This window comes from Chionomys nivalis, chromosome 1 (genome assembly GCF_950005125.1).
Source record: "Chionomys nivalis chromosome 1, mChiNiv1.1, whole genome shotgun sequence".
Classification (NCBI taxonomy): Eukaryota; Metazoa; Chordata; class Mammalia; order Rodentia; family Cricetidae; genus Chionomys; species Chionomys nivalis.
The window spans coordinates 172,246,158-172,271,206 of record NC_080086.1 but is presented as its reverse complement, the minus strand read 5'-3'; the positions used below and the strand labels follow the sequence as shown (position 1 = coordinate 172,271,206).

Genomic DNA, 25,049 nt, shown 5'->3' with positions numbered 1-25,049 from the left:
CACTAAACACTGAGGGGACCCAGGGTAACGAGATGCAGTTACAGAGGTACTAGCAGGCTTACTGAATCCCCACTCCAAACCCAGCTCTTTTCAACTGCCAGCCCTGCTGACCAATAACCCAGGCCCACAAAAAACCTGACTACGACCAACAGATGTGGACCTGTAGGTATCAACTTTTTCTCTAATGACTTCAGGAAAAGTTTTATACTATATACTTTAATTCTTCCACATTTACATATTGCTTAAAAAGCATTTGTAAGTTTTATAAAGATAAATGATTTTAAAGTAATTTTAAACATTTCAAACAAGCCTCTTTAATATGGAACACTCTAGTTCCCGAGGGAAAATAAATAAATGCTTTCATCATAAAATAATAAAACAGACTTACATCATTAGATTGGAACAAGCGAGTCATAGCAAAGAAGGCTTCTGTAGCTTCCACAGTTCCAAAGGGCTCACCCTAAGGAAAATTTAAAACAATTTTTTAAACTAAAAAAAATGTAGACATTAAGGATTTGCTTTTACTTCTCAACAAATCATTTTGAATTCAGGAGGAGGTCTCTTTATAAGCATTCTTGGCAACTGTTTGGCTTTCAATTTAGAGATCTGCAGGGGAGAAAATCCCCCTCACAACCATTTAGAGACGTTTTTTAAAATAATTCAACATAGCACGCCACAGTTCCGGAATTGTAGTCTCTACATTTTTAATAGAAACTGCTTCTATTTCCCTCACAGATTTACAAGGAGGCAAAACATGATAGGAAGTAGAATTTCCAGTCAGCATTGCATAAGGTCTAACAACCTAAAAGCAGGGATTACACTTTGTAAATTCCCACACTCTAATGCCTGGCACATGCCCAATACAGGACAAGTACATCATATATATAAAACTGTAAGGACTGCTTATGAGAAATCTCAGAAAATATGGCAAGACAGGATCCAAACCAAAAGAGAAGGATCTAGATTCACCTCCTTTTTATGTTTCATGGTGCTATAGAGCCCAAGACACTGACCCAAATTCTTAGAAGCATGATTTGGATCTTAGTTTTTAATGTGAGTAAAAGATTATTTAAAGACCCTCTCAAAATACAGTCTCCTTCAGTGAGATCTTGAGGGACCACTTGATACAAGCTCCCAGACATGCCAATGCTGCTGATCTGGAGTAGTTCAGCTCGACAACTTAACTCACTACTTTTCAAAACATTTCTAGTTGTAGACTTCCTCAAATATTGCCACTTTAACACTTCTTTCGTTAGGAGTGCTCCTGTAGGACACATTGGGCTCAATTTGTTTTCGGAGTTCAGATTTTACATAAAATACAAGTAGTCTTATATCCATTGCCATGGTATAAGAATTTTCATTAAAAAGTCTCAAGTTTGGGATGAAAGACAAAGTATAAAAAGAGTTTACAACTATTTAAATCAGTATTCAATTGCTCATCAGCATGGGAGAAAACTTTCTTACTGTGAAACTTACCAAATACCCAAAAGCCCGTGGGATTTCTCAGTCATATTAGAAAAGCTGTTACTACTTTTGACTTACAACTCAAGAGTATTTGGATCTGTCAACGCTAGTAGAAATTCTGAAGGCTTTTTCCCCCTCATAATGTTCTACCAAGAACCAGGGAAAGAGATAAAATGAATGCTCCCAAACCTGTTTTCATGACCAAGTTTATGCTCAATCACCTTATCAAGATAATTGTCTCAACATGAGTTGTTGCTCCAAGAAAGAGATACTGACTTCAGCTTCGACGACTCAAAATTCTGAGCCGGGCGATGGTGGCGCACGCCTTTAATCCCAGCACTCGGGAGGCAGAGGCAGGCGGATCTCTGTGAGTTCGAGACCAGCCTGGTCTATAAGAGTTAGTTCCAGGACAGGCTCCAAAACCACAGAGAAACCCTGTCTCGAAAAACAAAAAAACAAAAAAACAAAACAACAACAACAAAAAAATTCTGCTAATACAATGGAGTTAGCCACTTTGGACACAATACAACATATGTGGCACAAAGTAAAGTCGAGCTGATTTGAGCTTAAATGTTCCTAGTATGCTGCCCTGGTAGGTTATGCTGCTCATGAACATGTCTTTTTAAAACTACATGCTTATTTCTCAGTCATCATTTACAAACAACAAAATTTGGTTAAATCTTTAGATTAGGTCTTTAGTTTTAAAACTACATGATAAGAATGTTTTTTTAGAGGCTGATGAGATGGCTCAGTGGATAAAGACACTTATCACCAAGCCTGATGATTTGAGTTCAATCCTCAACCTCTACATGGTAGAGAGAACTGACCTCCACATGCATTTTCTGCAAGCACATACAAAGTTAATAAGTAACTGTAAAAAACTAAAATAAAAGATTTTCCTAGAATTTAAGTTGGTAAGTATAAGCCATTTAGCATTACATATCTTAGATATGCAATGTCTATAGGTTTGTATGTAAATACCTATAGAGATATATAGTCTATAAAATAAAATCATATTTTCTAAGGTTTTAAATATCTATGAGATTACATTTACAGTTTGATGCAAAATAAAAAGAAAATTAACAGCAGTAATAGAATACAGAATTAAAAAAATATTTTTTGGCTTTGCCTACTGTAACACCAGTGCCTAATACATAAGATATAGCAGGCATGCAATAAAACTTACTAACTTACAAATGGGAAGTATTTCTGAGTAAAAATTATGTGTCTAGCACTATTATAATGGTTTACACCTACTATTTTATTTAACTATAATGTTTAAAAAACTGGTATAGTGCAGCCAGGTGTAGTATGCTGCACACCTTTAGCCCCAGCACTTAGGAGGCAGAAGCAGGCAGATCTCTGTGAGTTCAAGGACAGCCTGGTCTACAAAGCAAGTTCCAGGAAAGCCAGGGCTATCACACAGAGAAACTATGGGGGAAGGAGGGTATTATAATCCTCATTTAAAGCAGAGTAGTATGGCACATAATGGTTAACTTACTTGTCCAAAATCATATTGACAGTATTAGTGTAATGATACGAATATGAGACCTGAACATTAAGACAAAAACTTTAACACAGCACTATTATGCCAAATAAATAAGCAAACAAACATTTGAAATTTGCCTGACTTACTTTACAGTGTCCTGGAACTAGCTCTTATAGACCAGGCTGGCCTTGAACTCACAGAGATCTGCCTGCCTCTGCCTCCTGAGTGCTGGGATTAAAGGTGTATGCCACCAACCTCCCAGTTGACTTTATACTGTATTTTCAAAGGACCTCAAAATACATGTCAACTGATCTGGAGAGTTGCTTTAGCAGTCAAGAGCACTTGTTGCTCTTACAGAGGACCCAGGTTTGATGGAAGAGGGTCATCTGTCTGTGTTACTTTCATTGGTTAATAAAGAGACTGCCTTGGCCTTTTAATAGGGCAAAAAAATAGGTGGGTGGAGTAGACAGAACAAAATGCTGGAAAGAAGGCAATGAGGCAGACGCCTCAGGCAGTCGCCATGATTCTCCAACCCGAGATGCCATGCCTCTCCTCTCTGAGATGGACACAGGTTAAGATCTTTCCCAGTAAGCCACCACCTCGTGGTGCTATACACATTATTAGAAATGGGTTAATCAAGATGTGAGAGTTAGCCAATAAGAGGCTACAGATAACGGGCCAGGCAGTGTTTAAAAGAATACAGTTTCTGTGTGATTATTTTGGGTAATGCTAGCCGGTGGCCGGGAGCTGAGCAGCGGGAGGCGGCCTGCAGCTCCTTCTATACAGGTTTGATTCCCAACATCAATGCGGTTCTATAACTCAAGTCTCAGGAGACCTGATGCCCTCTTCTGAACTCCATGAATACCAGGCACACATATGGTGCATAAACATACATGAGGTAAAACATTCATACACATAAAAAAATTAAATTGAAAACAAATTTAAAAAGTTAAAAATAATTACTTGTAGCAAGTATGTTCTAAGTACTATTTGTTGAATTCAAATCAATATATCTATTGAAATGTACATGTTTAGTACTCACTCATAGGTGGTTTTAAAACATAAAGCAAAGAAAACCAGCCTACAAACCACAATCCCAGAGAATTTAGACAACAATGTGGACACTAAGAGAGACTTACATAGATCTAATCTACATGGGAAGTAGAAGGTAGAAAAAGACAAGATCTCCTGAGTAAATTGGGAACATGGGAACCTTGGGGAAGGATTGAAGGGGGGACGGAGAGGCAGGGAGGGGAGCAGAGAAAAATGTAGAGCTCAATAAATACCAATAAAATAAAAAAACAAAAATAAATAAACAAAAAAGAAACGTACATGTTTAGCTGGCTTAATACCTCATGAATTTAAGAAAGATAGTCCTTATATTAAAGAGTTTTTACACATTATTGTTCTAAACAAACATTTTGCATTTTCAAATTTCATAATTTTTAAAAAAACAATTCTACTTTTCAGTAAGTACTTCACTGCGGGTCACGTGTTTCTGTCCTAACATACAAATCTAAGGAAGAACAGTTTACCTGGTTGAGCAAGTACAGAATCTTTGTCAAAATATGCAAGCATCTTCTTGGATTGATGGGGGTTTCATTGAATATGCGTGCCTACATAAATATGCAAAACAGCATGCTGTAGTGTATTTTCTATCAGAGAGGACATGGCAAATGACCTTTAATAACATTACCAACATGTTAGTACACTCTCCAAATGTCAGTTGTCTATTCTCTCAAGTTATGATGGTATACAATAAATTACTGGATGTGACCTGAACTTTCCTATCTACACTTTCTTATTCCCTTGGGTTGACTACTTCAACTTTAAAGACTCTACCAGGACCTCTGTCTGCATATGAACATCAAGAGCTTAATATCTGTAAAGTCTTCCAATAACCTCTCACTTACCACTGTTTCTTCTAGTATTTCATTAAAATCCCCCAGAACAACAGTCTGCATGTCTATATATTTCTATAGTTCTAGACCGTCCTTTTCCCTAAATCTATCCTTTGCACCTGGTTACACTCCATTACTTTTAATATATAAATGAAAGATGAATTTCTTTCTTTGATCAAATATAGGGAAGAGTGACCTTTAGACTGTCACATGGTTCTATGCTCCTTCATTCTCATTTGGGGTGTCCTGATTTAAGTACTTCAGAATTTCGTTGCCCATCTATCTTAAACAGAATTGACAAGAGACTGAATACATCCATGCCATACCTCCTGCAAGACAGCACTCTTCTCCAAATGCTGGAAAGGATTGGAACCACTACCTATAGCATAAGAAAAAGAGAAGGTCTTCAGTAGCTGTCCTACAAAGACTTTTCTAGAGGATATTGCATGCTTGGAAAATCTCACCTAAACAGGATGATCCTTTGGAAGTCACAAGGACAACTATTACAAATATGCAATTAAGTTGGATGAAGCAATTTGGATTCTGGTACAAATTCTATCGTTGTCATAGCTGAGAGCTTGGACTTCTCTGGATACAGGAACCCTGTCCAAAATGAGTGCCTTCATTCCCTGCTTCCCCCTGCCCCATTCTCATGGATGTCAACAAATGTGTCGTTTCCACCACCACCAAAAGTAATGAGATGACAGGACACTATGGATTTCCCTAAAAAAAAAAAAAGCAAGCCCTGTTTTATGTGTTTCACACATTTACTGAAGCAGAAAGGAACAGTTTCGCAGAGAATCACAAATGTAAAGAGGCCATGCAGGATGAGGCCATGAAGGTCCACTAACCCAACCTTCCACCACACTTGTGAGAGCAGCTACCACTGAAGAGCTGAAGATTTTTTTTTTTTTTTTTGAAGAGGCTTGGCATCTTCCCCACTTGCACTGCACCACAGACAGGTATCAACACGCAAGTCACTTCTGGATGCCTGCGCATTCAATGAGCTGTGTCCCACCGGGCAGTCTTAACCCCTGGGAACAGGAGAATCAAGGCCCTTCAGAGTCCATAAACACGCAACCCTGGCCCGGTCGACCCCAGCCCCCAAAACAAGGGGTGCTCGCCCTGGGGCCTAACCCCACCAGCAACCCCAAGCCACCGAGACATGCGCGCGCACTTCCTCGCCCCCCGACAGGGCCCCGCAGAGGGCCGGCTAAGAGGGGATCGGCCGGGGGGCGGGCGCGGGGGGCGGGCGCGGGGGGCGGGGACGCGCCGGGGCGGAGCCGCCAAGCGCTCAAGGCGACACCCGGGCCCGCAGCGCGCGGCCCTAGGGGAGGCCCCGGCGCCGGGGGAGGGGCTTCGGGCAGACCCCGCCGCTGCGGCCAGTCCCCGGAGCAGGTGGCTGCGGGCGAGGGAAAGGGGACCCCTGCGCTTGAGGGTGGGCGTCCGGAGCGCCGCGCGTACCAGACTCCTCGTCCTTCTTGTCGAATTTTTTAATCATCTTGGACGGCTTCCCAGCGCCCAGACCCACCACAACCGTTCCAGGCGCCGCAGCCGGCGAGCGGAAGACGCTGCAGGAAGGCCGGCCCCGTGTTCTCACACCGGTTGGGCCGGCGGGCCGTCACTCGGGGCCAAGGCCCGCCCCCTCGGGCGGCTGTGGCCGCCCTCGCCCCCTGGGACGCAGGCACGCCCTCCGCTCCGCCCACTGCCACACGGGGGCGTGTCCAGGCGCTGCCCCGAGGCTTGCCCCGCCCCACTTGCCAAGCTGTGCAACCCTGATTTGAGGCAGCAAGTGTGGAACTTTATTTGGTTGGTGACATCTCTAGGCCTTCTCAGTTCTTGGAGAGCCAGGAAGGGGACTTGAAGGATTCGTCTTCACTTAATAACGACAGCGGCACTTTTGATAACCCCTAAATGACAGCGGCATTTTTGATAACCCACTGCTGGGCTCTTCCATAGCGAAAGACGCTATCTCCTGGCACACATCTGGTGGGCTTCTCTTCCAGGAGCTTTGAAAATGTCAGTGGTTCCCAAAGGACTTGCGAAGTTGGTGGCTCACCCTTTGACTTGGAAACTACGACAAAGCACAGGGCACGTTGAATGGGCATCTCTGAAAGCACTTGAAGGATACTTAAAAGGAAGGCGTGATGTGATCCGTTTGGAGGGACCAGAAAGTTGGTCTTAACTCTTACTGAGAAGGTAGATTTGGGGACTGTCATTCCTGACCTCTTATGATTCTGGATTCCTTCTTCACCAGAACCCACTGCCAGTGTAGTCTTTGTAGCTCTCTCCCTTTTCAAGTGATTCAGTCTGCAGCCGTACTCATTAACACTAGAGTAATTTAAGGGACAAACTCATCGCGTACCTCAGTGCTTTCCCAAAACATTTTCTCATTTTCGTCCTCGACTCGGAGTATGAATAACACACTTTTCCTACCTTTAACATGGATGGCGTCACATTTCTGTATGGGCTTTCCGGCTTCACCGGTTCTTCGGGTCTTGTCTGTTGATACGATCTTAACTGCTGTCATGAATTCAGGGCGCGGTTTGCCTCTTGGGCAACCTCCTAACCAGCCTTCACAGCTTCTACCCAGATCTCTCTCTCTCTCTCTCTCTCTCTCTCTCTCTCTCTCTCTCTCTCTCTCTCTCTCTCTCTCTCTCACACACACACACACACACACACACACACACAAATATCATGAGATATCATTTGGAGGACAGAGGAGATGTTAGCTTGGAAATGAAGCCGCTAGTAAAACACCCTGGCTGATAGGTTATTGTTGAAGAAATGCACCATAAACTGTCCGTTCAAGTACAAAAGTAAACTAAATAACCACTCCTTAGTATCACTAGAGGCCGCAGACTGACATACTACTTTATGCATGTATCTAGCTCATCCTGTTAAGGACAGGGCTCTGGCAAAATTAGAGAAAGTCTTATCTAGGTTGAATTACAAATCTTAAAGAAAAATTTCATGCTAGTCATGGTTGGCAAGTCCCAGGACAGCCAGGGCTACACAGATAAACCTTGTTTCAGAAAACCAAAAAGGATAAAGAAAAATTCCCCGCCGTATACAGACTAAGCTGAATAACTTGCCTAATCCGGATTCAGTTCCCAGCACCCACATGGTAGTTCACAACTATCAGTAACTCTAGTTCCTAGGGATCTGAGGCACTCTTTTCTGATCTCTGTGGGCACCAAACACACATGTGGTATGGCATATAGGCAAAACACTCATATATAAAATAAAATAAATCTTTAAGTACTATGCTAATGATTATAGCTGCCTTCTTCTGTTTATTAAATCTAATCCATACTCATCAGGTGGGCTTTCTCATGAAAGAAATAGAAGTTTTCTTTTCTATATACTGGGACTGAAAATAAACAGGCCTTGGAGAAAGAGAGCCCTGTTGTGGGATAATCTTTTTGTACACTGCAAAGCTGTCTCTGCCAAGGCACCTTCTGATTGGTTTAATAAAGAGCCAAACAACCAATAGCTAGGCAGGAGAGGATAGGCAGGACTTCTGGAAAGAGAGAGGAACTTGGGAAGAATCCGAAGCATGTTGGAGATAAAAGCAGCGAGATGCAGAGAATGGAAGAGAGGCAATGAGCCATGTGGCCGAATACAGGCTAATATAAATGGGTTAAGTTGTAAGAGCTAAGGCCAAGCTTTCATAATTAATATTAAGTCTCTGTGTCTTATTATTAATGGGGGATGGCGGTCCAAAGTAAGTCTGACAAGAAAGACCGGCTATAGAGATTCTCTTCTCCCGTGGACCATAGCTGGGAGTTAGGTAAAGACAGGGTCATAAAACCTGGCTATTCCCAAGAACAGGTAAATGCAAAGGCATGTAGAAGAGTGAAGAAACTGAGGCTGGGCTGAGGCTGGGCTCTTTTAAGCAAGATGGACCACTCTGCTTCTTCAGCTCTTTTGGACATTGATCCATTTTCCCCCTCACATAGATTGGTTTTGGTTGTATGTGGGGAATTAAGGAGAAGCCTAGTAGGGATAGAGTGAAAGAGGTGGCAAATTAGTTTCAGAGGAATAGAGAAGATTAAAGGAGCCAACGAAAAGATAGTATAATACAACCTTTAAGAAATGATTGTCTTATACTACCGCTATGGCTGGTGAAGCCTAAAGGCGCATCAATTGCATGTCTAGTATACAGTTGTGTACTTGACACTCTGAAACCTTTCGGTGAAGTTCAACAACTACATAATGGAGAAAATCCAAGCCCGTATGTATATACAAGGCCCTCCTTGGTCTAGACTATCTTTGTCTTTGGTGTTTAATAAGAGTCTAGCACAGAGGCCCCCAATGAGTGTTATTAAATGAGAGACAATATATGAGCATTCTTACTATATTTTCTTCTATAATCCTTGCCCCAACCCACTCCCACCCTATTCTCACCCCTATCTTAAAGAGACTTTGTGGGCCTCTGAGACTCACATACTTTTTGTTGTTGTTAAGACAGGGTCTCACTATGTAGCTCTGGCTGAGCTGGAACTCCCTATGTAGACCAGGCTGACTCAAACTCATGAAATTTGCCTACCTGTCTCTTGAGTACTGGGATTAGAGGCATGAGCAACTGTGTCATACTTGTGACACACATACTTAGCCTGCGGCCCTTTAAAGCAATTTTCCAAAAAGTATGATATATACACATCTTGGAGGCTTTAGGTTGTACACAGATTAACATTTTAAGCTATATGTACCTAAATTTCAAAACCATGTTGTCAGTGATTATAGTATTTAGTTTAAGAGGGTTTTTTGTTTGTTTGGTTGTTTTTGTGTTTGTTTGTTTTCTTTTTGTTTTTTATTTGTTTGTTCTTTTGAGACAGAGTTTCTCAGTAGCTATGGAGCCTGTTCTGTAACTCTCTCTGTAGACCAGGCTGACCTCAAAACTCACAGAGATCTGCCTTCCTCTGCCTCCCAAGTGCTAGGATTAAAGGCATGCATCATTATGACAAAGACTATGAAAGTGGTAGATGATATAGTTCAGGAAACCCTGTAACTTCTGAACCTTCTCAAAATTTGAGTATCTTAACTTTTCTTCTACAAGGAAAAGTCATGTTTGGACCCATCATAAAAGATGCCTGCTCAAGCAACTCTCTCAGCCCAGCAGATTCTCTCTCCAACCCACATGTTGGTCTAGTAGAGCACAGTGCAGAAGGAGGAGAGCTCATAGTCTAGTAGAGCACAATGCGGAGGGAGGAGAGCTCACAGTCTAGCAGAGCACAGTGCAGAAGGAGGAGAGCTCATAGTCTAGTAGAGCACAGTGCGGAAGGAGGAGAGCTCACAGTCTAGCAGAGCACAGTGCAGAAGGAGGAGAGCTCATAGTCTAGTAGAGCACAATGCGGAGGGAGGAGAGCTCACAGTCTAGCAGAGCACAGTGCGGAGGGAGGAGAGCTCACAGTCTAGTAGAGCACAGTGAGGAGGGAGGAGAGCTCACAGTCTAGTAGAGCACAGTGAGGAGGGAGGAGAGCTCATAGTCTAGTAGACCATAGTGCGGAGGGAGGAGAGCTCACCTTCTAATAGAGCACAGTGCGGAAGGAGGAGAGCTCATAGTCTAGTAGAGCACAGTGTGGAAGGAGGAGAGCTCACAGTCTAGCAGAGCACAGTGCGGAAGGAGGAGAACTCACAGTCTAGTAGAGCACAGTGTGGAAAGAGGTGAGCTCACAGTCTAGTAGAGCACAGTGAGGAGGGAGGAGAGCTCACAGTCTAGCAGAGCACAGTCCTGAGGGAGGAGAGCTCACCTTCTAATAGAGCATAGTGCTGAGGGAGGAGAGCTCACAGTCTAGCAGAGCACAGTCCTGAGGGAGGAGAGCTCACAGTCTAGCAGAGCGCAGTCCTGAGGGAGGAGAGCTCACCTTCTAATAGAGCACAGTCCTGAGGGAGGAGAGCTCACAGTCTAGCAGAGCACAGTGCTGAGAGAGGAGAACTTACCGTCTTTCTTCACCTCTACTTGGGAGGCTGGAGCAAAGATGAGATCAGGATACATTTTCTTCTGTCTCCTCAAAGCATAAATTTCGGAATACTTTCCTTCAGTCTTGAAATCATTGTCAGTGGAAAACCTTAACCAACAAAAGTGCATTTGGTTGATCCAGGGCTGTAGGTTAATGGCCAGTCACCTAAAAGTCAGCGAGCTACATCCTCAGAGATCCCATGCAAGAAAGGACAATGACCAGAGGGTTGGTGTGGTTGGTTTAAAAAAAAAATGGAGGGATTAGGATACTAGTCACATTATAAACTTTCAGCTAATTCCAGAATCCCCTGTCTTTTCAATGTTAGTTAAAATCTCTTCCTATGAATAGTTTCAAATAAAACCTTCTTATGCCTGTTTTTAAAAAATGTTAATGTATGTGCATACATCTGTGCATACATGTCATGCAAGTGTGGAGGCCAGAGACATGTGTTGGGTGTCTTCCTCAATCTCTCCTTTAGTTTTTGAGACAGGGGCTCTCATTGAACCTGGAGTTTGCTAGACTGTCTGGCCAGGAAGCTCCAGAGATCCTCCTGTCTCCACCTCCCAGTGTTGGCGTGATGGGTTTGCACCAAAGTTAGTCCCCAAACGAATTCAGTGAGCACTTTCCTGAGCCAGCTCCCAGCCTATAAAACCTCCTTTTACAGTGTCCTCATAGCATTTGTTCCTCTCGTCCTCAACTTACACTTTGATTTTGCTGTCTCCTCCAAACACAGACCTTAGAATATATTTATACATTTTCCTTCAGTTTTGAAATTAACGTCAGTGGAAAACTTTAGTTTTGCTTTGCTGTGTTTCTTTCATTAACATATAAGTGATGTCATAGGCCATATTGTAGCATTTTTTTGAATTTTTGTTTTTTTTTGGGGGGGGGGTTTCAAGACAGGGTTTCCTGTGTATCCCTGGCTGACCTGGAACTCGCTCTGTTGATCACGCTGGCCTCAAACTCACAGAGATCTGCCTGCCTTTACCTCTGGAGTGCTGGGATTAAAGGTGTGCAGTACCACAATCCTGCTTTTTTTCTTCATTTGTAGTGAAAAAAAATGTTTTCTATACAAAAAAATTTGATAATGATTTTCCATTTCCCAATTCCTCCCAGATCCTCCTCATACACTTCCTGTTTTCTCTCTCTCTCTCTCTCCAAAAAAAAGAATTTAAAAATGAAAAGAAAATAAGAAACACAAAAACCCACAAAAATCAAAACAAATAAGCAAAGGGCTAATGAAATGCTAAAACAAAGAGCAATTAGATCAGAAGTCCACAAAAATACCATTGGGATTGTTGTATTGTGTTGGCCAACTACTCCTGGGCATGGGGCCTGTCCTGAAATGTGACATAGTGAGACTCCATTGGAGAAAACCAGTTTTCTCTTTGCCAGTGTGTATTTATTGCAGATAGTGTCTTGGTTAAGGGTAGGATACCATGTTCACTTCTCAGTGCTGAGAATTTTCTGTCTCAACCTGGTCAGGTCTTGTACCAGTTGCCACAGTCGCTGTGAGTTCCTATGTGTCTTGCTCCTACTGCGTCTCAGCTACCTGATGGTAGGCCCTGCTGCTGCTGAAGACAACACTTATCTCATGGAACATGAAGACTGGCTTACGTGCTTTGACATCTTCTTTACAACCAAATTACACGAGGAAGTGCCACTGCATCCTTTTCCAGTCGACCTCATCCTCAGTCTCCTTGGGTTTCCATTTGTGTTTGCTAAGCAACACAGCAATACGACCAAGGGAAAGAGAAGAGGAAAACAAACACAACAAGAGCTAGCATTTCACCTAAACCACTGCTGTCCCTTGGAGGCAGGGTCGCCTGTCCGTTTCACAGAGAAGATTGGCTTCAGATCTGGTCTTAACTTCTTCTTCTGAGGCATCATGGGGAGGCAGAAGTCCTTGGTGGGTTTGTGCTGATGGTGAGTTTCCTGAGGGGAGAGAAAAGAGCAAAGGAGGAAGGAAGCTGAATCCTTGGAAGTTGACAAACTGAGCTGGCTTCCTAGACTAGATCACAATGGTGTATGGTAAAATGGTGTGCCCAGCCTAGCAGAAGGACAGGTGGAAACTCAGAAACCACAGTGAGAGAAGTGGAGACACTGGAAATTCGTTCCTAAAGCTTGGTCGGTTTCCGGAGTGATTGGCTGAACTCCTTAGTTATGGGCTTCCGAAAGTGAATGGCCAAGGAAGCTCCCTGGGTTTGGGGAGTTTATGCGGTTGCACTGTGTCTTGCTCTAAGTAACCGCGTGTTGTGTGAAACAGTAGCTGTGCCGTTCCTCGGCTGCATTTTTCATTTTGAGGGCAGATGCAGAGGAGGAGGATTCTGTATTTCGTAGCACACATAGGAAGCATCTCCCATTCAGCACCAACCCCGAGGCACACTGGCAAGTAACTTACTCCTAAAACTGGTAGGTAAAGCCATATCAGAAAAACCCGAGACCGTACTGGACGCACCAAACCAGTGGCTCGCTCCTGAACTCCATAAAGAGGAAGTCACCTAATACTGTGCTGGCGGCAGCCCCAGAGACTGGCCATGTGACCAGTGCGTGTGCCAAAGGACTAGCAAGTGGAGAACTCATGACTGCCCCCAAGGCTCCGGCTCAGTTTAGTCTCCACCTCTTGGCAACGTTAACTTGATTTTTTTTTTTTGCCCATCCACCCATTCCTTCATCCATCCATCCAGACCCCACGTTCATGGCCCTGTGCCTCCGCAGCTCAGCTGGACCCTGCAGCACTGCCACTTAGCTCTGTGCTTCCGGGAGCTTTCCAGCTGGGTTCTTCTCCACGTGGATTGCTAATCTGATCTAACCACCTGTGGTAATTCATTTGCATCTGCACTAACCCTGCCTCTGCCTCCAGCAAAGTCTCTGCAGCCTCGATGATCCTTCTGAAACCTTCATATCTGCAGCTGGATAAAGGGATAGACAGATTCACTGTGTGATGTGTAATGTGTACGAAACTGAGAGGTTTTTTTTCATAGTTAAGATTGTAATGAAATGATCTGTGTTTGCCAGCAGCCAGCTATCGAGGGAAATCAGGACTGCTTGGCAAATTGCAGCCAACCAAAGAAAGCAAAGTCGCCTGTGAGTTTATTGCTATTCAATGATATGCCTGTCTGTGTTTTTAACACAGCACACTTAAGACCCCATCAGTGAATTGCTTGGGAGACCAAATATTTAGGAGTAAATTGGGAAACAGGCCCATGGACCACTACCTTCCTTCCTTAGAGATGGCTGCCTTATCTACTACATTCTTTTCTCTCCTGTGGAAAGGCCATAGAATGAAAGGTCTTATGAGGTAATAATTTTACCATTCCTAAAGGTCACATAATCAAAAACTTTCAGATTCTTAAAAGTCATCAGGGGCTGGAGAGATGGCTCAGTGGTTAAGAGCACTGACTGCTCTTCCAGAGGTCCTGAGTTTAATTCCCAGCAACCACATGGTGGCTTACAGCCATCTATAATGAGACCTGGCGCCCCCTTCTGGCTTGCGGGCATACATGGAAGGAATGCTGTACACATAATAAATAAATAAGTATTAAAAAAAAAAAAGTCATCCAGCGTGACTGTCTGGCACTCGTATCCCGTCCATAATCTCCCTGCCAAGTGGTCCCGTTGTCCCACAACCTCAGCAGGCAAAGGCACTTGCTGTGCAAGCCTGGAGACCTGAGTTCCAACCCCAGAGCTAAATCCACAGAGTTGGCTTCTGATTCCCACATATGATCTAATATAAACATGCCTGTCCTGCCTCCTCCTCATGTAACACACACGCTAATCATCGTGACATTGATGTTAGTAATAAGCTTCCTCTTCAGTCAACCAATAGCCATCTCCTTGTAGCTTTCTCCGAAACAGTGCAAACAGAAGGAATCCAGTGCCTCTTGCATAGCATACTCAAAAATCGCGAAGACGGCCACCATGTTCCTCCCAGGCTCTGTTTCTCCCAAGAGAAGCATCGTCAGTAACTTGAACCATTCTTCACCCGACTCCGTTTGAATTGCCTTATTCTCCTGATTTATCTCACTAGAGAAAAATCAATGTTTTCCTAACATGAGGCTATGTAAAAGGAGACCCGCTTGCCGGGAGCAGCAATCACATGAGATTTCCCCAGCCCTAAGTGTCTGATGAATAGTCCCGAGCTCTGCTGAGAACCTCCCTGAATCCCAGTGTAGAGCTCCCCTCACATGGCATTCCCTTCCCCGGATCTCCACAGCACCTGTCCCATTTTGTTGCCATCTGTGTGGTTGCTTCTTTGCTCGTGGTCTGCATAGATAAGCCATTAGATTTATACTTCTGCAAAGCAAAGCCTCTGGTGGCTTATTTACCCTGGGACTCTTAGCCTTCATAGGGTCTGGCACATAGTAGAAGAGACGGAGTTACCAATTGACATATTGAACTCTTTCATCATTTTAAAATCTTTTTAAAAAATAGTTGGGGTTGCCACTGATCTATTGCTTTTTCGTTCTGAACGGCTTCTCTTGAAGCTGGTCCACTTGGAAGACAACAAGATTCTCTATAAGTGGGCTGGAGAGAATGGCTCAGTGGTTAAGAGCATTGCCTGCTCTTCCAAAGGTTCAATTCCCAGCAACCACATGGTGGCTCACAACCATCTATAATGAGGTCTGGTGCCCTCTTCTGACCTGCAGACATACACCCAAGCAGAATATTGTATACATAATAAGTAAATAAATAAATAAATATTAAAAAAAAAAAAAAGATTCTCTATAAGTTAATAGGTGACTTAATGAGAGAGCAGAACCTAGAAACTAAGACATAGTTAATGACCCTGCCATTAAAAACAGCAGAACCTTAGCAGAATTGGACCTCAGAGCAAAATAAAAGGAAAAGAAAAGGGTGGTGAGACGGCTCGTTGGTAAAAGTAGATAAAGGGGCTTCTTGCCAAGCCTAAGGATTTCATTTCCATCCCCACAATTTACAAGATAAAAAGAGAGAGCCTACCCTGCCTGCCAGGTTGTCCTCTGACCTCCACATGCCGCTCCTTCTCCTCTCAAAAGTAAAGGCTTTTTTCTTTTCATTTTTAAGATTTAAATGCAAATAAAATAAGCAGGAACTGAAAGTTATTTAGGATCCAAGATGGCACTAGTGGAGAGTTACCAGTTATCTTAACTACGGCATATTAACATGTCCCTTCTATCTTCCTGTCTGTCTCTTCCTCCTCCTCTTCCCTTCCCCTTCTCAAACTCTGAAAGTTCTATAGTCCTGTTGTAGTCTACATATATATGTATGTAGAGATAGATACAAGGGATACATCTATATAATTATATTGATCTCTCTTCCTTCGCTATAACTTCAAACAAACACATCTCTGGCCCTTGCACTACCCTTCCTCCCCTTGGTTTGATTTATGGCATCACTCTGTGTGCCCTTTCGAGTTTCATTCCCATTGCCTTAATCAGTTCATTTCCTAATACAGGTGCTCAGAAATGAAAATCTGTGATTAACTCGGGGATTTGGTGGTTAGTACGCTGATTGGTTTAATTTGGGTTTGTTTGGGTTTGGAGGCAACAGTCTGCACCTCAGATAAGTTGCCAGCCTAGGAATTTTGTTTCTGTGGCTCTTTTATCCATACCTGGTCCATACTAGGGGTAGAGATAGTCATATTGTGCAAAACAAAGCTCCTTAGGCATTCTCATAGAAGACAGTGCTGGGGCCAGAGGCACTTAGAAGGGACTGAGAGCAAGGGTTGATGTGAGCGTTCATCTGCTTGCTTATTGGAAGCTACACTGTGCCTGGACACAGTAAAGACTGCTTTTCTTGCGTGTAATCCTAGGTCTCAAAAAGCTGGGGAGGGACGTACAGCAGGAACAGAGCCACTGTAGACAGCATGCTCTCCAGTCTTCCAAGGCAGAGCCTTGACACTCCACTGATACAATTCCCCTAGTACTGCTTGTTGGTGAGCACGACCAGGCCTGCCCCTGACCTCGGGGACTCACGAGGAGCAGCTTTGGAAAGAAAGCTCATTGGGCACTCAGGTTACATGTCTGCTTTGTTGCCTTCTCTGTGCTAAAGAGAGCAACCCTGGCCCACGTTTGTTCCTTGCTCAGAAACACATTACACCCACTACCACAATAAACACTGAAGTTACTGTCAAAGGGCACAAAGGCTGAGACCCGAGGGACCACAGACAATGAACTCATGAGTTCTTTTTCCATATACACCACTGTGTTTTGGCATCGCTCACTGCCACCCATGTAGTGGCTACAGAAGTCCTTACTCCCAAGCTCACATTTTGCTGTAAGGATAGGTCTCTTTGGGCTCTCCCGTTCCCAGACTTGCATCTCTGTTAGCTTCCTTCGTTTGTACTTTTACTTATTTAATTTCTTCCTGTTAGGCTGGGGCTGCTTTCCAGGCTGTCACCATCTTTCTTAGCTCCCGAATCCCAAATACTCTTAGATCAATTGTCTTCACTTCCTCTGCTATTTTGAATTTAGTTCAAATTCTCGGTGTTGCTTAATATCGACTACTAAGGCAGCATCAGAAGTAATCTTTCTGACTTTTGTCTCTTCTGTAACTAATGCACCTTCCTTCAGCCTGCAAATGCTCTTTCTAATACACAAACTTGATTACACCCTTTTATCTCCTGCCACTTTCTCTTTCAGACCTCCATGAAAGTGCCTTCCTTTCGTACGTCTCCAAGCCTGCCCAAGTCCCTATTGGAACAGTCTCCTACTCTTTTGTAGTGAGTCACTTCCACAGTTACTCCCTTCTCCCCAACATGGAGATTCTTCTCCAGTCTCCATAATTTCTATATCTTAAGTATTCTTGGATTATTCACATATCCTGGTACAGTAGAATTGCTATAATGTATATCGTTTTTTGGTCTATTGGATTCCAAGGTTCTTCAAGATAGAATTTGTCCTATGATCACGCCATAGTCTTGCTCTAGCTTTTAGCTTACTGAATATGTTCAGCAGTTATTTTTCGTATGTTGTTTTGTTTTGAGACAGCAGGGTCTTGCTATGTAGCCCATGTAGACTCCCAGTTATTCTGATTTCAGGGAATGTATGGCCAGACTCAAGAAGGAGGTAGGTAGTAGCATCTTGGTAACCCTTCTCTAGGTTAAATTGACGTTCTCCATGTTTCCTCTAATCCCTGCCTCCCTCTGGTCCATACAGAGGCTGCCAGGAGCCTTTTTGGGCACCATTACCTTGAACTGAAACTCCGGGGGAAAGTATTTTGGAGCTCCTTCCTTTTCCTGCTGGCTGACAGAGCAGGGAGGTGGGTTGTTGGTCATGAGCAGTAAGGTCATATCCTGATCGTACTCTGTGACGTTTACCATGAAACTGTTGATTTTCTTCCTTTGAGCCAGGAATCTTTGCAGCTTAGTGGGCTTCAAAGGCTCATAGTATTTGGCCTGAGTAGAGAGAAAGGTTTCCAGACAGACAAAGGGATTAGATCAAGGGAGGGCTAAGGCATCAGTTGGCTAATTTTCCCTCACTCTGCAGGGTAGGCTGAGAGGCTGAGCAGGGCCTGAACCAACCTGCCTTTAACTTTGTTGATTTCAAACTTTTAGAAGCTCTCTGTCACAGCCTTCCCTTAAAACTGCAAATAAACTAGGAGCCTGGGGAAATGCACCGGAAGGGTTTCCATAGTAACAGAACAAGATGATTAAAGTCACACACACACAAAAAGATAGCATCTAGCCTTAGTGGCACAAATAGAAGTTGTTTGTGGCTCAGCCTGCTTGGCCTTTCTCCCCCTGTCTCTGAGGCGGAGGGGCACCCCGAAAGCTCAGCTCAGTTCAGTTTTTCTCTTATTTCCACCAACATCTGTCTCCAGGCACGGGCATTATTAACAAGCTGTAGAGGGGTTAAAAGGCAAAGACAGTCACAAAGCACAGTGAGTCACTGCTGGTGTGCGCCAGTGTGCATAGGGAAGGGGCAGTCACCATATAGCTTGCTTTTCTCTGAATAGGAAGACTAGAGCAGAGGAGAGGGAGGAAGCACGGGTTACACGTATTTCCCCTGATCGAGTTTTCTCTACTGAAGAATAAAATGAGCAGGGACCACTTCCTCCCTGAATCTCTCCTCCCACCATGTATCCCCAAAACCGCTCCTGATTTCCCATCCTGGAAACCAGGGGGATACTTGGAGGTATTAGGGTTACTCTGTAGCTGGAGTTCTGGACCCATTGCTGAAATTCATCCTCAGAGGTCTTGGGGGGAGATGCTTTGCCACCTACCATATTTGGATGGACTGTGTAGTGTCTGAGGTTCTTAAGGACAAATTTTGATTGGCCAGTTGTATCATATATCTGTAGACAAGGAACAGAATTAGTGATCTCAAGCCACACCTCTCCTCTCTCTCCCTCTCTCTCTGTGCACGTGTGTGTGTTTGTATGTGCGTGTGTGTGTGTGTGCTGGTAGAGGCCAGACATCAATTGTCTTTCTCTCCACCTTATATTCTGAGACAGTGTTTCTGAACCCCGAGCTTACTATATCAGCTAGACGGACTGGCAAGCAAGTCTCAGGAATCTTGTCTCTGACCATTCCCCCCAAATACTGGAGTTATGGGCCCATACTGCCACATTAAAAAACAAAAACAAAAAACATTTCTTTTTTTTTTTTTTTTTTTTTTTTAAAGACTAGGATTCATGCATCCCAGGCTAACTTCTGATCCTCCTGCCTCCACCTCTTAAGTGTGTATTCCGGGCTTGGGCCATCATGCCTAGCCTATCCAGTACTGGGGTAACCAAGGGCTTTGCCTGTGCCAGACAAAGCAGTCTACCAGCCCTGACGTGGGGATTCAGCCTCAGGTCCTTCACACATGCATTGTGAACACTTTCCCACTGAGTGCTCTGCCTGTGCCCGAGTCACACCCACCAAACAGCATGACCTCATCTCGTTCTCACTGGGAGGGTCTTTTTCCAGACCCTAACTGAGGAGGCCCTTTCGCCTGTGTTGTATTCTGGGGGGGGGGGGGGGGGGGGGGGCTTGTAACAAGGTCTACAGCCAGGAGAGCAGGATTCTGAAATCCTGAGATACGGGAGGAAGTTTGTAGATGGTAATGTGGACCTGCCTTTGGAAGCTAACTCAGTCCCGAAAAGTGCTTGCCACGTGAGCAAGAGATCCACAGCAACCTTATAAAAAGTCATGCGTCATGACATATGATTGGAATCCCAGCTCTGAGGAGGCAAATACAGGGAGAGCCCTGGTCAGCTTAGCCTTAGCAGCAAAGCCGGAAACGGGTGAAAGACTCGGTCTCAAAAAACAAGGTGAGGGGGTCCCAGGAAGCAAAACCTGAGGATGACTTCTTGTCTCCATATGCACATACACATGAACTATCGACTCCCTTAGACCCTCACACACAAGTATACACACACACATGTACCCTCAGCCCCCATAGACCCCCCCACATGTACACACACATACACACGCACACGTACATGTACCGTCAGCCCCCATAGACCCCCACACACATGTACACACACACATACACACGCACACACACGTACATGTACCCTCAGCCCCCATAGACCCCCTCACACACATGTACACACACGCACACACACGTACATGTACCCTCGGCCCCCATAGACCCTCATACACATGAGCACACACGTACACACACACAATGCCACATAGGCTGTAGAGTAGCAGACACGTGGAATCACACCTTTCCCCTTCCTTTTCCCTCAACTGGAGTAGGATCCGGTGATGCTGACCCAGAGGCTAACCTTTAAGGAGAAAACCAGCTACAAAGGACAGCAACCTAAGCAGTGCAGATTCCAGGGCCTCCAGGGGCAACTCTGCCAACTGAGCTGGGAACTGACTCCCCATAGAAGGGGAAAGAGAGAGCATTTTGCATTTCTGAATATCTCTGCAAAATATAATTCTTTTAAAGATGTTGAAAAATAGCTAAATTTTGATGTCACTTCTCTGTGTAGTACGAAACGTCATTGTGTTGGTAGAAGTGTTGCTATTCGGACCGTGAGGGTGCCCTGGCTGGTAAAGGAAGGGCTCCTCCCCACGTGCTTAGCCGTGGGTTGTCTAAGTAGGAATGGAAAGAAGAAGAACACAGGAGACGGAGACCATGAATTGCCTTCTTAGCACACTTAAAAATCAGAATACAAGCAGACAAGCACAATCCGAGGTTTGCATCATCTTTCAGAAGAGGCCATGCCCCCAAAGAGTTAAGGGTTCTGGGAAAAGGAGGCATGCGCTGAGAAGCTAATGAAGCTGGAGGCAGATGGAGAAGAAGGAGACAGTGAGAAGAGTTAGAGCCATAGGCGGGAGGAATGCACCATATGCAGGAGGAAGCTGCCAGCTGCTGTGGCCCTTGGGTTAGATGAGGACTGAAGGAGCCCAGCCCCTTCTTTCAGAAAGGGCGAAGAGAAATATGGGACAAAACCCAAAGAGCTAATCATTTTGTTTTTAACTTTTGGAAAACTAACGTCTACTTGTTCAAAACGAAAATTAAGGAAAACAAGTATATTGTGTGATATATATAAATATTAGAAAACTTAGGAAATTTCGTTGGGGAAAGATATGAAGACCTTTTTTTGCCCCCTTAAAGTTTTTTTTTTTTTTTAATTAATTTTAGGGGGAAAAATCTGTGAGGAAAACATTTTAACTTCTGGACTTTTCTGAGAAATTGCACCTCTGCTCCAAATCAGCCTGTAACAGTTGACTAAACCTAGCAATTGGAATATGTTTTTAATTTTGTCAAGTTGACTTACACTATCGCTGCCGAAATAAAAGTTGGATTCAAAAATTCACTTGAATATGATAATCTTGGGGAAGCAACCGAGACGTCCAATGGAATTTTGCTACACGCAGTGACCTTGAAACCTGTCTGCACTGCAGGAGGGAGTGTAAACTGTGCAACCACCACGGAAGTCCATCCGGAAGTTTCTCAAAAGAATTAAAAACAGGGAGACCGCAGCTATACTACCCCACATCAACAGACCACAGAGAGCTATGCACAGCCGTGCTTTCTGCTGTGCCATTCACAATCACTGAGGGGTGGAAACCAAGCCAGATATCCAATGGATGAATAGATAAAGACATTGTGGTCTATATACATAACAGACTTTAAAGAAGAGTGAAATTATGGCAGTTTCAGGAAAAGGGATGGGAGCCCATTATGTTAAGTAAAACAAGCCATGCTCAGAAGGATAAATGCACTTATTTTTCTTTCATATGCAAAAACTGGATTTAAATGTGTGTGTTGGTCGGGGGAGTGGAGAAAGAAAACCATCAGTAGGAGGAAGAGATCTCAAGGCGGTGGGTGTTCTAGTTTCCTTTCTGTTGCTTCAATAAAAACACACTGATAAAAAGCAACTTAGGGGAAGAAAGGATTTATTGGGCTTATACTTTGCAGATGCAGTCCGTCACTGAGAGAAATGACCTGTAGCAGAAACCATGAAAGAATTGCTGGCTCACTCCCAGGCTTCTGCTTAGTTAGCTTTCTAGCCCAGACTATTCACCCAGGGAATGGTGCGGCCCACAGCGGACTAGGCCTTTCTACGTCAATTAACAATCAAGAGAACCCCTTGCAGACATGTCTACAGGCCAGTTTGACCTGGGTGAGTCCTCAGTTGAGATTCCCTTCTAGGTGACTCTAGGCTGTGTCGAGTTGACAGCTAAAGCTAACTAGGACACTACTTGTGGAATATAGGTGACATGAACACAGAAGAGGGTACTGTTTCAGAGGGAAGAAATGGGTCAGCAAGAGGAAGATAGAGAACATGGAAGGGGAAGTGGCAGGAAGGGGACAAATAGGAATAAATTATACTGACATACATAAGACACATCCAGTGCCATATTGAAATTTATTACTTTGCTAGGCTTAGTAGCATAGGCTCGTGGTCTTGGTTACTCCAGAGCAGAAGGATCTTGAGTTCAAGGCTACCCTGAGCAACTTTGTGAGACCCCTGTAGTTAAAAAGTGGGTAGGGAGACAGCTCAATGTGGAGTGATTGACTGGTATGCATGGGGGGCTGGGTTTAGTCTCTGGTACTACAAAACAAGCAAACAAATACTTTATATATTAACTTAAAAAAATCAATCAAAAAGTGTATATGTACTGTGCGCTAACCGATTATAGACATAGCCTTGATGTCTATGTGAATTAGAATTTAATATGTCCTAAGGTAAGTTACTAGTTTTTAGGTTTTGTGTCCTGATGTGTTGCTAATATGTCCCTGTTGTCCCCCTTAACTTCTCTGTTTCTTTTTTGTGAAATAAAATAAACTAACCTCACTCTGGATATAAATGTTTGCTTCTCTTTGCTTTTACATAGGAAGTTTATAAAGCCCCTGTAAGCAATCCCAAGGAAAATGGCATAGGACAGATACTACTAACCCGGTTTTTCTTACCTCATCACCATCTGGACCTAATTTTTTCTCAAATTTAATAGAGACATTTGCCATAGGCTTTAATGCCCTGTTTTCTTGAAACCTGAAAAAAAAGGATAGAATATCCAGTTGTGTTGCTGACTCAAGAATCCAAACTCTTTGCATGTCTTCAGTCTCCCTCTGTTTAAGTTTGGGAGCTTAACTTGAGAGCTCATGGACTGAACAGAACTCATAGCCAGCTTGCATGCTGAGGAAAAACTTAAGGTTAAAGGGTTAAGCAAATACGGTCTTCTCCGAGATAGGCTGGCATCCAGTAAGCTAACTTTCTTTTAATAGGAGTTTTGAATCACTCAGAGAAGTTGCTTTAGAAGAATGCCCAAGGAAACTCCTGCAGACAACTAGACTACCCTACCTTAAAGACCCCCTACAGCAATTTTGAATGCCTACCTACTTGCCCTCCATATTGAAATGGCCCTGACTTTGCCAGGAATGGCCAGTCGTGAAAAAAAAGAGTGTAGCTAGGGAATGTCACAACTCCATTTCTGGTTCCCGAGCAAAGGATTCCACTACTTGGATTAATGGTCAAATCATCTTCCTAACCACATCTAAAAATTTCTTTTCCTAGAACTAGGGTAGCAAAAACAGCCACCAATGGCAAACATTTTGATGTACTATTGTTTTCTTTATTTTTCCATCTTCTACTAGATACCAATTCCTTTTGAGGGAAAGGAGAAAGTTGCAATACCTAAGAAAGTATTTTGGAGTCCTTGACTCTTCTCTTCCCATACTGGTGACTGAACCTAGCGACTTGCACTTGCTAAACAAGGCTCCACCACCGAGTTACATCCCTAGTCCTCCAAGTTCAGGCAAAAGGGTTTAAAAATATTCCCAAGTCTAACGGAAAGATTCAAATAAGTTCATTTTGACTAAACTTCTTAAAGCTTGTGCTGTTTTGATGTATTCTCATTCTGTAAGTACACAACAATTCTATTGCATCATTTTTAGTGTAACAATTTTCAAAATGATTGTGTGTGTGTGTGTTTACAAAACAGCACAGACTCTCAGCCCCAGCCTTGAACTACCCTAAACGCTCTTCAATAGTGCAGCAGTTCCCATCTTGAACAGCCTGGTGCTTTCTTTTTGGCGAAAGTCCTTTTGTTGCCGCAGGAAACACAGATCCAACTCTGTTTTGTTTTGTTTCGTTTTTCTGCAAACAGGCGGTCAAGTCAAACACATTTCATCAAGGTCCTGGTCTGTGACTCACGCCATCTACAGAGCTTTGAGTGACAAAGTTAGTGGAGATTGGTGTTTATGGCTTAGATGAGCAAACAAGATTACGTACTTGGTATATTTCTTTGGGCCCATGGCTGTTCACTGAGAACTGGACCAACTTGCAGCAAGAATTCACTGAGGTCTCAGTCAGCTTCTTTAAATGATTCACGTTCTACGAGGATTCAAGTCAATAAAATTATTCTTTTCTTAGCACACACTGTGTAACCAGACCCAATCTTGATCCTGCGTGGGAAACAAGAAGACTGATAAATGGTTTTGTAGATATCGGAGCTGAATAAGCAGGATGAGCCTTGCCCTTGAGAAATTAAATTTATTTAACTAATGAGGGGAGAGGAAAGGAAGTAATTATTAAATCTGAAACAAAAAAAGAAAAATACACGCTAATATATTAGCAACTTCATCTCATAGAAGTCTCAATTTCACCTATAAAGCTAAATCGTTAACATAACGATTTAAAGGTGACATTCTAATCTGGTGACAATGGTGAGGTTTAACCTCCATAAGGATTCTAAATGAACTGAAATCACATATAGACGAAGGGGGAATCTGCGGAGCTTCCAACTTTCAGTTTCCTTCTTTCAACACATAGCCGTCCTTACCTACAGCTAAGGGCTGA

At 43.6% G+C, this 25,049-nt stretch overlaps 2 protein-coding genes across 3 annotated transcripts in view; both read right to left on the bottom strand.

Moving 5' to 3' along the window:
- Copg2 (COPI coat complex subunit gamma 2) overlaps positions 1 to 6,449 on the bottom strand; it is a 123,089-nt gene extending 116,640 nt beyond the window's left edge. Inside the window, exons 1-4 of one of the 2 annotated variants that reach the window (XM_057787896.1) lie at positions 6,319 to 6,449; positions 5,181 to 5,233; positions 4,489 to 4,569; positions 389 to 460 (exon numbers count right to left, since the gene is read on the bottom strand). In XM_057787896.1, coding sequence (XP_057643879.1) covers positions 389 to 460; positions 4,489 to 4,569; positions 5,181 to 5,233; positions 6,319 to 6,355 — 243 coding nt within the window. In that variant the 5' untranslated portion in view covers positions 6,356 to 6,449. The remainder of the gene's footprint in view (positions 1 to 388; positions 461 to 4,488; positions 4,570 to 5,180; positions 5,234 to 6,318) is intronic. The other variant, XM_057787903.1, reaches the window with a different exon arrangement.
- A 315-nt stretch (positions 6,450 to 6,764) lies between these two features.
- Tsga13 (testis specific 13) lies at positions 6,765 to 24,505 on the bottom strand. The gene is made up of 7 exons (XM_057792859.1): positions 24,483 to 24,505; positions 23,162 to 23,243; positions 19,026 to 19,097; positions 17,992 to 18,198; positions 12,613 to 12,755; positions 10,801 to 10,928; positions 6,765 to 6,928 (listed from the first exon to the last, which is right to left on the bottom strand). Exons 1-7 carry the CDS (start codon positions 24,503 to 24,505, stop codon positions 6,765 to 6,767), a joined length of 819 nt encoding a protein of 272 aa, XP_057648842.1.
- Between the last annotated feature and the right edge of the window lie 544 nt (positions 24,506 to 25,049).